Source organism: Lygodium microphyllum, chromosome 26, assembly GCF_053477565.2.
Source record: "Lygodium microphyllum isolate KBCC chromosome 26, Lygodium_microphyllum_v1.1.10, whole genome shotgun sequence".
NCBI classification, from domain to species: Eukaryota; Viridiplantae; Streptophyta; class Polypodiopsida; order Schizaeales; family Lygodiaceae; genus Lygodium; species Lygodium microphyllum.
In genome coordinates, this window is record NC_141160.1 from 92,447,164 (window position 1) to 92,463,617 (window position 16,454).

The 16,454-nt window shown below is 39.3% G+C and overlaps 1 protein-coding gene across 1 annotated transcript; it reads left to right on the forward strand.

Annotated features, from left to right (window-relative positions):
- The first annotated feature begins 13,214 nt into the window (after window positions 1–13,214).
- On the forward strand, window positions 13,215–13,712 carry LOC148013540 (uncharacterized). Its single transcript, XM_087667904.1, has one exon. It carries the CDS (start codon window positions 13,215–13,217, stop codon window positions 13,710–13,712), a length of 498 nt encoding a protein of 165 aa, XP_087524030.1.
- Window positions 13,713–16,454: the final 2,742 nt, after the last annotated feature.

The following is a 16,454-nucleotide window of genomic DNA, read 5'->3' on the forward strand; positions in this document are numbered from 1 at the left end:
GAGAAGAAGAGAGCCACTTTAGCCACACCAAGAATGAGCTTCTCTATTCACCTTTTGACTTTTATACATGCCCTCATCCCTTTGGGTGCCCATCCCCTTTTTTACATGACCAGCCATTTTAGCCAAGGTCTTCTTTCCTCATGTCTTTCCTCTTTTCATGGTTCTTTTGCTCTTGTGCACGTACATTTACAATTTGCACAGGAGGGAGCCTGGCATTCTTTCATAAAATGAATTACATTACGCCCTCCGCTTTCCTTGCTACTAGAATATTTGGTGCACCTTGCTAGAATATTCAGTGCACTCCTACAATTTTTCTGAGCTTGCTCTCTTTTTTGCTTTTCTTGCCTGGGCTATCTTCCATTTTCGACTTGGGCTTCCTTGGTCTTCCTCTACTTCTTTTTGGGATGTGTGGTCTGTAGTAACACAATTGATATCGTTGTGAAGCAATACCTTTCTCAGTTTGCATTTTAGGCAACTTTCATGTGGTTGCTTCCCTTTGCTCATTCATGCATTCTATATCTTTATTTTTGTGAAACCTTCAAATGATGCATTCTTTCATATCACATCCTTAGATACATCCAAAACTTAGATACACCACAACTTAGATATACCAATGTGAATCAAGAATCTTTTGATGAAAAAATTATTGCTTGATATATTGAAATATAATAGGAGTTTACAAAAGAAAAAGGTTGACATGTTGATGAAACAAGCAACAATGAATGTTTAACAATAACATAGGAGTTCAAGAAAGAATAAGGTCATCATGCAACATTAATTCAAATAATCTTAGATCATTTAAAAGAATTGGATTAATATCAATTGCTTATTAGCCAAGATAGAAGGATTACAAGCATAAAGAGCATAATGCCTACTAAAATCAATTAAAAAAAGCTTTCTCTTTCACAAGCAAGTATTGTTTGAAAGCAATGGAGCATTTGTGACATGATCCAATGGTGAAGCATGCATGTTCCTCTCTTGCACAAATGGTCAGCAACACTAGTCTTCAAGAGCCTTCTTTTATCTGAAAAAACTTAAATAACTTACATGAGAAATATTTTAAAAAGAAATTGAAACAAAAGAGAAAATCTAGGTACAATCACTTGAAATAGAGATAGGTACATGCATCTTTGTTCCTTTGGACTCAATTACAATAAGGTGCAATTGATGCACCCTACCAATATTAAACCTCAAGGAATAGAAGAATCCAAGTATGGAAGGGTAGGCGAGTGCTCCACAATGCTAGCAAGACTTTGGCACATAATTGGATCCATCAATATAGAAATGAACTACTCTTGCAAAAGCATACTTGAGTTTTGAAGCGGGATAGTATGCGTAGGTGGGGGTAGACATCTAAAGAAACTACTGAAAAATGAAATATATTCACCTCCTTAAACAAAGAAAATCAATGCATGAATTATTTTAATTTAAGAAAGAGAAGTTTTTTTGCATGTATTTATAAATCCTCAAAGTTATCATAAGCGGGTTTAGAGAGAAATCCACAAGGCATAGTATGGCAAGTAAAATAATCGCCATTGTAGAAAACATGCAAGTCATGTCACTCAAAATATGAATTATTAAAATCAATAATCAAATAAAGACAAAACTAATGATAGAAAGTGTAAATATATCACTTAACTATATATTTGCAATATAAGGGCTCCAATATAGTTAGACATTGGAAAATATTGAATTCATGATTTCAACTAATTAGCAAACCAATGTCAAAAATCATGTTTCAAGAAGGCTATACTATGACTCAAGAGGAATGTAGATGCTAGCCCATTTATATCAACAAACCATTGAATCTTGAAAACAAACACCCTAAGATGAAATACCTCATTTTTCACAAAAGACACTTGTTCTATAAATGTAGAAGAAGACATCTTGTATTTCTCTCCCAAGTGAATAGAAGTGCTCTCATTTTTTGTTTCCCAAGAAGCACATGTTCCCCTTATAATATCTTCTACCAAGCACTTTGTTTCATATTATGCAGCCTTTGTTGTTCCACCTTTTAGCTCACAACACCACTCATTGACAACATTGTGAAAGGCAAGATGCATAGTCTTTATTTCTCAAGCAACATCATGGAGACATGTAGTTTGAGTTTGCATTTCCTTGATTAAACACTGAAAGTTATTAGCAACATGAACAAACAATATTTCCAATTTGTCTTCTATCTTATGAAAACTCCAAGCAGTTGGAGAACTCATCACTCCATTGAAAGGAGACTGGAGCTTGGACAAGGAAAGGCCCCTAGAACATAGAAGAACTGAATGCGTAGACAAAACTTTCATTAAGCTTGAAACATGCAAGGGAAGACATAAGGGGCATGTGAGGCTAAAGAGGAAGCAAGTTCTACACCTAGCTTATCATTGTGAAAGAACTAAAGTGGCACAGGGAGAAGGCAAGCCCAAAGAGAGAGTAATGTGTGCAATAGCATGGTGCGGTGAGAGGGAGGAAGAAAGCTGGTGTAGAGGAAGGAATAGACGTGAGCAAGCAACCTTAATATTGGGAAGAGCAAACAACAGGAGAGAAAGGACATTGAGAGGTGATGATGATTTTAACCACTTGTGCTTTGCACTAGGGTTGTTCGTGTGCTAGAAATGCTTCACTTTCTTCTAAAACCACTCGTGCTTTACACTGGGCTTGTTTGTGCTAGACATGCTCCAACTTCTTCTCTTTCTTCTTGATGTGCTTGTACACTAGTGGCTATGCCACCTTAGCCTCAACCTTGCACTTGCCTCCTTAGCCTCAATCTTGTGCTTGCCCTGCCTAGTCAATTTTGGCCTTAGTCTCATACTACCCCCAAAAAAGGAAAATAAAAGAAATGGAAAAATACCAAAGCATAAGAGCAAAATTTTGACATTTAAATCCCTAGGTTTGTTATTTAATCCAAAAATCTATATCTATACATCTATATCTATACTATACAAATTATAATGGATGGATTCCACAAGCCTTTGTCGATCCTATGTGGTAAATACATGATTTCTCCTGTTAACCCCAACACGAAGAAAGCAAAAGGAAATAAAAAATATGCAGGGCAAAGGCAGAAAAAAAGTAGCTCGACTGAAGGAAGAAGAGGAGAAAAGGCCAAAAGTGCAAGGGAAACCTTAAAAAGCCCAAGGTAAATGAAAAAGGGGAAAGGTGCATGTTAAAATACAAAGGCACACCCTAAAATCTTGTAAAAGAATGCCAGGCGGTGGAAAATCCGGAAAGCTAAAATAAAAGACAAAGACAAAGACAAAGGCCAAGGCAGGAGAAATGGAAGACAAAGGCGCACAAGGAAAAGCGCAAGACAAAACTTTTGTAAAAGTGCGCAAGCGCATCACTATTTAATTCAAGGAGCGTTGGGCTCTCACCCGTGCAACTTGTAAATGTAGATGGGTGGTGGAAAGGAAGCTAGGAAGAAAGAAGAACAATGGGAAAAGGGCCTAGGCTACGGTCGGCCATGTAAAAAGGGGGGAAAAGGGGATGACCGCCCAAAAGGGATTTAGGGTTTTGTATATAAAGTTGAAAAGTGAATGAGAAGCTCATTCTTGTGTGTAGCAAAAAGTGGTTCTCTTCTTCTTCTTCTTCTTCTTCTTCTTACTTGCTTGAGCTTGTACTTGAGAGAGGGAGTGTGAGAGTGTGAGGGAGTGAGTGTGTGAGGGTGAGGGACCGTGGATTGGAGAAGCTCTCCATCTTCTCCTCTCTTTTCTTCTCTTCTCTTGCTCGCGGTGATGGAGCTTGGAGCGTGAAGCTTGAGGATGGAGCTTTCTTGAAGTGCAATCCCTTCCTATACACCTTTCTCTTTCCAGTCTATCCTTCCGAGGATGAGTCCTGCCCCAAATCCATGACCACCAGCCGATGTAACTCGAGGTGAGCCAAGATTTGCTAATGGTGGGAGGCTAAGTCAACATCGTCACGGGGGCCATTCCGCTACAGCGAGCACAACACGTTCCATCCCTCCTCTTCTAGTCATATGCATTTGATAATCCACACTGAAATCCCTCCCATGCTACAAACAATCTTATTCCGTATCAAGGCCTAACCCTTGGGTTGCATCTTGCAGGCCCCCCACAAGGAAAACATTTGAGAACCACGGGCGGTTGGCTTGTAGAGACGCTCTTCGCAGACGACAGGAACATGCAGCACATGCCCCTCTATCGGTGCGCTACGTGCCCACTCTCAAAAGATATGCAAAGAGACAAGGATCTAAGCGACACCGTCCCGGACGAAGGCCAAAAAATCCTCGGACCAAGAAAGTCAAAGCTCAACAAAGCGCACAAGACGTGGCAACACCAGTTGCACAAACCCCCAATGTATGCTCAAGCACCAGATGCTCAAGGGCAGAAAAGGCGGCCCGGGACAGGCAAGAGTTCAATGAATTATTTAAAGGCATTTTGGAAACGGTGGCAGCTCGGGACTACACCATTCATGTCCTGGCCAACATGTGCCCTGCCCGACCTCACAGGAGTCCCAGACCAGCACCACCCCAGTCGCCTAACCAATTGGACTGGCCCTGCCTAGTACAAATCGACTAAGCCCCTATAATGTACAAGTAGCTTGACAAGTTATCAGGACATAACTTTTTGTCTTTTGATGGGTAAAAGGGCAACTCCCCATTTGTACAACTTCTTCTACCTATCACTAATGTATGCCACGTCTTTGACAAGCAATCACATGGCATTGCAATTAACATCATAGCATTTCGAAAAGTCATGTATTAACATAATGGCATCTGTTGAATTACTTAACGAAATCAAGCATGTGCTCTCACGAAATGACAAGTGGATGCAGGGTAACACAGGTCTTCGTGCAAATGTATTCAACACTTGGGTCACCGCAAAACCAACAACCGTGCACGAACCGCAACAAAGCCACGCTGCTGAACACAAACAATCGCCCTTGCGAGTGCCCACATTGCACGAACCAACGCATAGTCATGGGCTACAATCTCTTCTTGGGCCAAGCTCTATAGTGAGCTCATGACGGGTGTCGTTGCAATCGCACCGATATCGCAACAATGACTCCCCTAACAACGAGGCTAGGGCAAAATCATCACAGTCATATCCATTTCCTGAGCCTCCGAGGCTTGGCATATCCCGACCCATTGAAAGGCTCATAGCCTCTGCAAATTGCAATGGTTGTACTATGATAAAAATAAAACAAAAGAAAACAAAAGAAAAAAAATAAAAAAGCACCCACGATCACAGCACCGCACCTAGGGGTCCTCAAATTAGGTGTGTCTAGTGACCATGGTCGCCTGGCTCTATCCTTAGTCCCCTAGCCCCCTAGCATCACCCACAATAGTTTAGGGCACATCAAGGGCAGGACAACCCTAGGGAGCTTGTCTCGCCTGAAGTTAGACCTGTCAACCTGAACCATTCACACAATTCCCTCTTACACTTTGCCTTAAAACCATGGCAATCAATTGAGGCACGCACCGCACGAATGGCCATGCATAGTACACCGTCCTCATCACACCGGCCCCATGTCTACCACCTAAGGATAGTACACTATCCCTGGGTTCTATCCTACTACGCCATGCAATCACAATGCACAGAATGTTGCACCCACCTTCACGCATACTTCTTTCTGTCATAAACCACTTTGCTTCATCCACACGATGTTATGAGCAACTAAGCCGCAGTCTTCTACCTACGTAATATCTAAGTATGCACGAGCACTCACATAATATCTGCACCAAAGTCTATACACAGTTTGGGTCCTCAAGTGTAGGACAATACTCCCTGCTTGCTTAGAGTTTGACCTATCTCCCAAACTAATCCAAATATGTCTTGTGCACGCTACGAAAACTAGCACTACCCCTTAGGGAGAGACCACCTAAGAGGTTTTCCAATTGCAGGTATTAAAGCTCCAACGAAAGCATCGTTAGCTCTACATCAATACTCACCTCTGAACTCTTGTCCTTTACTTCATCATGCAAACCACCAGAGAATCATCACGAGCAGGATCCACCATGAGCATCCCATGAACACCAAAACCCATGCTAGCCATAAGTGGCCATTCCCAACAACGAGTAGCCCTATCGCCACCTACACCAATCATATCACCAACCAATCGGCACAGCACAGTGCCACCAATGCCCTTCCTCCGCACCAACATAAGAACTCCTCCAAGGCAAACCACAACAACCCTCCCACCCACATCTTCGGTGCAAGCTCCGCTTGCCACCTTCGACGCAGGGTGCCATGGGACTGGGCACTCGTCTAGGAGGGGGGTAATGTTAACCCCAACACGAAGAAAGAAAAAGAAAATAAAAAAGACGCAAGGCAAAGGCAGGAAAAAGGTAGCTCGACTGAAGGAAGAAGAGGAGAAAAGGCCAAAAGTGCAAGGGCAACCTTAAAAAGCCCATGGCAAATGAAAAAGGGGAAAGGTGCATGTTAAAATACAAAGGCGCACCCTAAAATCTTGTAAAATAGTGCCAAGCGGTGGAAAATCCGGAAAGCTAAAATAAAATACAAAGACAAAGACCAAGGCAGGAGAAATGGAAGACAAAGGCACACAAGGAAAAGCGCAAGACAAAACTTTTGTAAAAGTGCGCAAGCACATCACGGTTTAATTCAAGGAGCACCGGGCTCTCACCCGTGCAACTTGTAAATGTAGACGGGTGATGGAAAGGAAGCTAGGAAGAAAGAAGAACAATGGGAAAAGGGCCTAGGCTACGGCCAGCCATGTAAAAAAGGGGAAAAGGGGATGACCACCCAAAAGGGATTTAGGGTTTTATATATAAAGTTGAAAAGTGAATGAGAAGCTCATTCTTGTGTGTGGCAAAAAGTGGCTCTCTTCTTCTTCTTCTTCTTCTTCTTCTTCTTGTTCTTGCTTACTTGAGCTTGTGCTTGAGAGAGGGAGTGTGAGAGTGTAAGGGAGTAAGTGTGTGAGGGTGAGGGACTGTGGGGTGGAGAAGCTCTCCATCTTCTCCTCTCTTCTTCTCTTCTCTTCTCTTCTCTTCTCTTCTCTTCTCTTCTCTTCTCTTCTCTTCTCTTCTCTTGCTCGCAGTGATGGAGCTTGGAGTGTGGAGCTTGAGGATGGAGCTTGCTTGAAGCTTGCACTTGGATCGTGGAGCTACCGGAGTGCACGGGAGAGGAGGTAACTCGAACGGCATAGAGGTAAGTTCACTACACTCCTAGATATGGATGGCGCGTCGGCTATGTGAGAGATAGCCATTAGTGCTCGGCTTGTAACGCTTGAAACAATAAGCGGTCCAGGGGTCTTGGTGGTTGAGCGAAAGCTCCCACAGCTCCCAAACAACACTGACTCACGTATTAATACATTTTTTTGAAAAAGAAAAATGTAAAAAAATTCTAAACAATCATTTAATAAAGCCAATTTTTGTGTAGAAAAGCCTTTTAGTAATTGAGGTCATATTCTTGAATAATAAAGGAGCAAAAAGCAAAAGATCGAAACATTAAGTTTCTCATGCATTTTCCTTTAAGGAGAAGTATAGTAACTTTTTAAGGATAGTAATGTAGGCGCATGTCAAAGCTACTATCACTACAACAAAATGAATGCCTCTCCACATACACTTCACTTGATGAGCTGCCACCCTTGCCCTATAAGTTGAAGCATGCATGGATACTTTGACTTTGCAACTCGATTCCTTCCCTATTAGGTTCACTTCCAAACTCTTGACTAAAATGAACAATCCTCTTATCTTGGTTTTGATTGCTAATTCATTGTGCACTTTCTTCAAGTAGCCTTCATTGTTGTGGAAGGAGCAGACTTTGCATAAAAAATCCTAGCCTTCATTGCTATAGAAGGAACAGTTGTCCATACTCATTACCATATCAAGTTTTCCATGTCATTCAAATAGGTGACAATATGCAAGTGCATTGTGGAGTAGGAAGAGAGAACATAACATGTATAGACTACATATGCAAGTACATTGTTGGGTAGGAAGAGAGAACAATAATATGCATTAGATTAGATTAAAAGGAAGAGAGACAGAGGGGTCTCTCTCTCTCTCTCTCTCTCTCTCTCTCTCTCTCTCTCTCTCTCTCTCTCTCTCTCTCTCTCTCTCTCTCTCATAGTAATGTCACATAAACAATTAATGTAATAGATTTGAGGCCTTTGATAAAATGCACAAACCAACAAAGAGCTTGGCTATGGAGGAAGTGCGGTGGACAAGCCAAAAGGATAGAGATGCTTTGCACTCCCTAGGCAAAGGAAACATTGTTGAATAGAGGGAGGACAAATAGGTGACGTGTGGTAGCATGCTGAGAGAGTCGGATGCAAAGTGGTGCAAACGTCCACTAGGAGGTAGCACGATGATGTTTTTATATCGGCCTACTTGAAAGTTAAGTGTTTGAGATCAAATGGAGGGGGAGGGTACCTCTCTAATGAGTTTAGTAGCTTCTTGAGGTCTGATCATGGTATAAAGAGAAGGTTTACTTGTAAGTATATCCCACAGCAAAATAGGGTTACAGAAAAGAAAAATAAGCATATTGCAGAAGTTGCATGGGCATTAATGGGTGAAAAGAATATACCAAAACATTTTTGGTCTAAAGCTATTTATACTACTATTTATATTATGAATAGAACTTCCATAACTACAATTCATGGGATGACCCTAAAGAATACTTTACAAAAAAGAAGCGCGATGCATCACAGTGTTTGGCTGTATTACATATGCTCATGTGCTATATGATTTGCCACCAAAGAAGCTTGATCCAAAGACTGAAAATTGCATTTTTATTAAATACTCTTTAGATTAGAAAGAATATCATTGTTATAACCATATCACACAGGGGAGTTCAAAGTGAGTAGGGAATTATTTTTTTAAAAGATGAGCAGTTGGTATACATCTACTAGTGATATATTAGATGATGATAATGATCATGATAGTTATGTGCAAAAAGAAAAGCAAGAATCACAGAGCCTTAGTGGAATAGAAACATTATATGGTACTACACCTATAGTTTCAATTTACAAAACCCATATTAGTTCAAATCACACGTGCACAGGTGAGATGGTAGAGTGCTTGACTTCCAGCTAAGAGGTGCGGGTTAAAGTCCCCACAGTAGCATTGTAATTGTTTTGGTGCAAAGAGAGGGCTTTTCATTGTCATTGGGTGCCACATCACCAGACAAAACAACATTTAACATGAGCCGAGGTAGCATGGCCTGGATGCAAGTGGGAAGCCCAATGGCAAGAAATCCAGCCTGGAGGTGGATGTAAAGTATGGTGGTAGGAAGGGAAACTTTCACACAAAGTGCGAGTTAACTCTTTCTCACGTTTGTTCATTCTTTTAAAATGGAAATATTATATGGAGTCTAAAATATACTTCTACCAAAGGTCATCATGTGCAAGGGTCATGAGGAAAGAGAAGTTCAACAACTGACAGGTGATTAGAGTTGTCAATAGGACATCGTATTTTCCCATGTCATAAAAGAGAATCTCATTAGAGATAATGTAGCTTACTACTAATATTTTATTTGCTTTGATAATAGTGTGCTCTTATGTTCTTGGGTCTTTGCAAGGTCTACCTTCTCGATCTTCATGGATTCTCACCTACTCTCTCCAGGTTTGCTTTGTGTTCTAATGAATATTAATTTTACATCAAATAACATCAATTTTAGAGTAAATTTAGAACTCTTAATTCTTTAAAAAATAGTGTAATGAAAAATATAAATATAAAATTTCCATTTCTTCCCTAAGGTTCTCTCTCTCTCTCTCTCTCTCTCTCTCTCTCTCTCTCTCTCTCTCCACACCACCCCCCAATATCAACACTAACTTTATATATTTAATTTTCACTTGATTAGTTTAGGGTTGTGAGTATACATATACCTTACATTAGATTTAAAATAGTAATAAGGGTTCATAGAGCACAATCATTATCCTTTCAATTTTGTAAACTTGAGTGACTTAAATTTTTCAAAATCTAATTTATTCATTTCATTTCTAATGTTGCTATAATTGTAAAGTGATAGATACCTACCTAAATTGTATTCCAATATTTAACTAGGCTCACATAGTCTCTTCTTAGCTTTGTATATTGCTACAACTACATCTTATACTTAAGTTTAGGGTGTATAAATAACAGGGCTTCGAATTGGTGAAATAACAGTACCATATAAGTATGAACAAGTGAGAAAGTGACTTAGGCAAGATAGACCTTGGACTTATAGTCCAATTTTGAATATTTACATGTGTATGTGTATATTCTATCCATTGCCAAAGTTTTCTAATTATCTTTTTTCTTTTATTTTATTTTTGGTATTTCAAGTTACACAAGTGACTCATATTGTTGTAAAGTTGTCCTTTTTCTTTTTTGTCCACACAAATGATTTTTTGTTTAGCTTAGCAATTTTCAATTAAAAGATTTGGTTCATATGCTAGTGGAATAGATATGAAGTTGTACAACTGTAACATTGGGGTTGCAACTTCAGATAATGACATGCCTAAGGTAGTCCTATCTTCTCTGCAAAGGCAGATCAATGTGAGAAGGGCCAAGCAAATGGCAAGAGAGAGAGAGAGCTATCAAGAGGGCCTTCATTGCAATCCAAAATAGACAACCAAGTGGCTCCGCGATCAATGCTGACTTGGCACAATAACTTTAGGCCTTGCGACATCAAATTGGGCTATGTTTTTGTAACCAAGATAAGTGGATTCCTTATCTTTAGCATCTGATTGAGAGGGATAACTCCTAGTGAGGTGGGGTAGATGCTGCTTTCCAAGGTTTGCTTGACATCATTTCCAACATATGCCAAGACACTAATGAGACTGGTTTGCCTAGTTAGTTATAGATTGCAACCTCAATCTTTGAAGCTTCAAGTGGATAGGCTTGAGGCCTAAGTTACAAACTTAATGATGTAACTTGGGCACTAAATGTTATTATTGTTAGGATTGGTAATGATGTGGCGAGTAGGGCAAGCATTGGTGCACCTAGGATTGATAGTAATGTTCATCTCGTGTTTGGCAATAGCAATCAAGGGTTTCAACCCTCACAATTTAGGCACTATAGATGTTGAGCTTTTGCTTATCTTTATCTATGTTTTTTGTTTTGAATTATCCACTACTACCTTTTTCATATGTTTTTTGTATTGGATTGGCCACCTCTATTGAGAACTCTTCTTTGATTAGTGACGTAGAATTTTCCTTCATGTTTGTGTTATTTTTTACTACCATTGGATATATTCACTATTTATGTGACACACACACACACACACACACACACACACACACACACACACACATGTAAAAACATGGATTTAGAACATGGCTTGAAGCGGAAGCTAGGGGGGTTGGAAGAGATAGAGTGAGTTCATGAAGACAGTGACATGACTGATTGTTACACAAGTGAACTAGGTTCCAAGATGGAAGCTCGGACTCATAAACACAATCTTGTGTATAGACTGACAATGACACAAAGACTTTACTGAAGGAAAAAAGTACTATGACATTGCATTAGAAAAGAGAGCAAGTACAATGCTTTATAGGAAACTGGATGGTAGCACTTCTCCTACTATGCTTATGGGATTCTAGTCCTGAGCCCTAATTGCTCCTTCTAAAGAGATTGAAGTAGGTGTAATTCCAAGAATCTCAACAACACACACACACACACACACACACACACACACACACACACACACACACACACACACACACACACACACACACACACACACACACACACACACACACACACACACACACACACACACACACACACACACACACACACACACACACACACACACACACACACACACACACACACACACACAGACACAGAGTGAATTTCATATATGTTTGAAGAATTTAATGATGATGATATTGATTGTATTTGTTGTTTGTGGAATTCATTTCTCTTGATGTGAACAAATTAATTTGAAAATATATAGGTATATGTTTAAGTGGAAATATATAGATATCTTGTGGATGTTGAGTGCATTTTTTTCAAATGTGATTGAACACACAAACACACATGCATGCTCTCTCTCTCTCTTTCTCTCTACTTATTGATGTACATTTAATTGTTGCCTTCATACATTATTATGTTTATGTGAATATATATATCTTTAAAGTACACTTTACAAGAAGTTTGTATTGCAAATACTACTAACACAAATGGCAATACGCAAAGTAGAACACTAATGTGAATAAAGTTGCTAACTACATTAATAGTTTTGGGGAGAACAAGACAAGTGAGAGTTGGAAAGAGCTGCTTTTCTTCATGTGCATATTGTCCTCTATTGTATTGCATTTGATTTGGTGCTTAGAGCTACATTTTTCTTTGTTCATTAAACATGGCTCCAACTAAGCATGCATTGTCCAACAATGCCAATGTTGTATTTTCATCGATGCGATTGAATTCAAGAAGACTTAGCCAAAGACACATTGCTAGACTTTGTACGCAAATGCCAAATTTTCATCTAGGTTTTACTTCATTGTAGTATGGAAATGGGAATGACAGCCTTCTGTATTTTGCATCTTCACATCATTCTTTGCCTTCCTTATCTCATGGCCATTTTAAGCCCACAATCCTTGGCAATGGATTTTCTCATGAAGGTAATGAATGATCTTTTGATGTTCAATGCATCCATGCATGCAAGTCCCACATTGTGTAGATTTGTTGGGCATATAGGATTTTGACAAACCATTTGATGCCCAATAACTTCCGAGGTTTGATCTTAACAATGGATAGTTTCTTTCTCTTATCCATGAGCTCCCTTAGATGGAAATTCATCCTACTATATTAGTGCTACTTTATCCTGACCCTTGCCATCACAATCTTGCAGTGATGAGCAAGATATGTACCAAATGCCATGCTAAGATTTGGGATGCTGAGTCTAAGATTGTTGAGGCGTAGACTATGGAAAATGTTGCTGTAGAAATGGGAAGATGTCATTGCCTCCCTTTGGGAACCACTAGATCCTTTGCGGAGTTTATTGACACCCACGATAGCAAAGAGGTTAGGAAAAATATATGTGCATACAATTATGCCCTTACTTTTGTGTCATTAGGTGCTATGATTAATGAATCATTGCTTACTAGTCACAATTGTTACGCCTTTAGAGTTCATGGCTCCATATATCATCATATTGGGACCATGTTCCTATATGTTCAAGGTAGTGCACAACCAAGGCTTGCACAACTATATGTCTATGACACTAAGTAGCATGAACTTGAGAATAGGATGTTTGTCATGCCAAATCTTGATCCATGTATCATGACCTCCTTGCAAATGATGATGCATAGACACAATGTCTATGCTCGTGCTTTTCAAACAATTTCTTGAGAGAATGATTGAAAATCCTACAACAAAGATACGAGTGACTATAACAGAGGGACGTGGAACATCTAGACAATACTTTGTGCCTATTGGTAATGAGGTTATTGCCATTATGCCTAGCCAAGGAGATGGTGATTCCTTGCATCATTGTGACACAAATGTCTATACAAGGACCAATGTTTGTGTCTTATTGTCCAACTTGCATCAAAGCTATATGCCTTTATTGTATGTTCTTTTGTTTCCTGATGGAGAAGTTGGTTGGCATCCGAATATACCTTGCAGTATTGTGAATGAAGATACACTTGCAAAGCACGTGCCTAACAAAGATTGCATCACACAAATGGAGTACTATACATTTAGACTTCAAGTTCAAGATGACACCATTGCATGTTTACTACAAGGTAAAAGGCCCCTTCAACAGCTTATAGTATATGCATACTGCAGTATAGAGCAATGCAGACTTACATGATGCCACTTGAACCAATATACTTTGCACTCTGAGGTTTATTTTGGTTTGCAAATATGATTATGGCTAATGATGGTCATAATGTTATTTTTGGAAGTTCAATTGGTGAGTGCATTATTCTACCATCGTCATTTAGTAGAGGGCCTTGGCATATGTATCAGATGTACCAAGATTCTATGGCAATTGTTTGAAGTAGGGGTAAGAAAAATCTTTTCAATACATTCATGTGGAATCCAAGGTGGGTGGAGATTAAGGATGCATTGTGCTTGGTCAAACTATGCATGATAGGCCTAGCTTGATCACTAGAGTTTTCTTTCAAAAACCCAAGGATCTACTAGATAACCTTGTGAAGAAAAGTTTGTTTGGTAGAGTTATAGCATGTGTCACTATTGTTGAGTTCCAAAAACATGGCTTGTAGTATTCGCATACATTGTTGATCTTGCACGATGCATTCAAACCCAATGATACAGATCACTATGATCGGTTCATTTGTGTTGAGCTTCCAAATTAGGATAAATTTCTGGCATTGTTTGAGAGAATTGTTGCTTGCAATTTGCATGGACCATGTGGTCATCTTGGGGCAAACAATCTATGTATAGTAAATGGTAAATGTTTGAGGCATTATCCATGAAGCTTCACCAATACAATAGTGGAAGATAATCATGGTTACCTAGTTTATATGAGGAGAAATGGTGGTAGATGTGTCCTAGTTAGAGGTGCATACCTTGACAATCATTGGGCTATGTCATATAACCCTTTTCTCTCTCAAAAATATAAAACACATATCAATGTGAGGTTTGCTAAACCATATCTCTTGTGGAATATCTTTATAAATATGTATACAAAGGGCACGATCATGTGACTATTTGATTTCAAACCATTGTGAATGACTCAACAAATGTGCAGGGTCATTCTAACATGGGTGGCAATGTCGATGAGATACAAATGTACCTTGATGCTTGTATATTTCTACTTTAGAAGCATGTTGGAGGATCTTTGATCGATTGCACAATGAAAAACCTGATGTCATTCATTTGCATGTGCACCTACCTGGGGAGAATGTCTCCATGATATTAGATAGGTGATTGCTAATGACAACATTCGATGGAGAACCTTGACATAATGATTTCTGTACAATCAAAAACATCCAGAGGCAAATGAGTTGTTGTATTAAGAGTTTCCTTCACAATGGGTCTAGAATTCCAAAAGGAAAATTTGGACTAAGTGAAAAGAGGGGGATGTTTGTGGTCATCTATTTTTTGTGTCCCCATTTGCTAACTAGCAAGCTCTATTACTTAAGAATGCTTCTCACAGTGTGCAAGGGTTACAAATCCTATGAAGATCTTTGGATAGTTGGCATAATGTTATATCCATCCTTTGAAGTAGCTTGCATTGCAAAGGGCTTGTTGGAGAGTGATTGTGAGTGGTACATCTACATGAGGAAGGTACACTAGTGCAGATAGGCAAACAATTGTGTGTACTTTTTGCAAATTTGTTGGTCTTTTCGAATTTGATGAGACCAAGACATTTGTGGGATCGCTTTAAAGTTTCATTGTGACTAATCATATTCTACATCGATTAGTTTTCTCAGGTGCTTCTGAACATTTTGCCCAAGAGGTGGCCTTAAACTTAGGGCTATTGCATTTGGAAGATATATTGTAGCAACATGGTCAATGTTTCGAGTAGTTTGAGGATGCCCAAAATAGACAGATCTTTGATTTCAACTTTTGGTAATCCTTTGATATGCAAGGAGTTGAATGCTAACATCCATTACCAACAAAATACTGCCTACTCAATGAAGGCCAGTTTGAATGATTGTCAAAGGAGGGCATTCTTCGGTGTGCTTGATGTTGTGAACTCTTTGCATAGCATCACATTCTTTTCAAATGGTCCAGGGGGATTGGGAAAACATATTTGTCTAATTTCTTATTGGCAAGATTGTGAGGGGAGGAAAAAGTTGTGCTTGCAATAACATCATCAAGATGCATCATTATTGCTGCCAAAGGGAAGGATGACACTCTTAAGATTCAAGATTCCACTAGAACTAAAGATTACCTCTTCATATAATATTCCTATGTATGGCCATCTGGTAGAGTTGTTAAGGGTTGCATATCTCATAATTTGGAATGAGGCGCCAATGATGCATCGCTATGCTTTTGAGGCACTAGATAGGACTTTGCAAGACATCATGGGTTGTAATAGTCCATTTGGAGGAAAGGTGATTCTTTTTGGAGGAGATTTTCATCAAAGTTACCTATTGTCTCAAAGGGAAGTCATGAAAATATCGATCTTGTACTCTATTATTCTTCCATGTGGAAACATATGTGTGTTTTGTGATTATCTTGACAGTAGCCGTGTTATGATTCTTGTAGACATGTTTTTGTATAGCACTACCTTGTATGATTGCATATCTTATATTTATATGAATATGCATTCTGTCCTTGACTATGCATCATTTTTCAATGGTCGTGCAATTTAGCTAGAGACATAAGAATGTTGATTCCTTGAATATTGTTGCTTTGTGGACAATGAGTGGTGATTCTCATTTTTTCTATAATGCTGACTCCATAGTTGAGAATGATGCAAATTCCTTCCTTTACTTCATCGAGTATCTTAACCCCATTGATCTTGGTGGTGGTTTTCCTCCTCATTGCATGGTGTTGAAAAACAAATGCTCCTATGATACTCTTGAGAAACTTGAACCATGCAATGGGCTTGTGCAATGGTACTAGGTTGCTAGGCAGA

Bases quoted from the DNA above. Each gene is read 5' to 3' on its own strand.
- LOC148013540 (XM_087667904.1), top strand. From the start codon at position 13,215: ATGTCTATGCTCGTGCTTTTCAAACAATTTCTTGAGAGAATGATTGAA.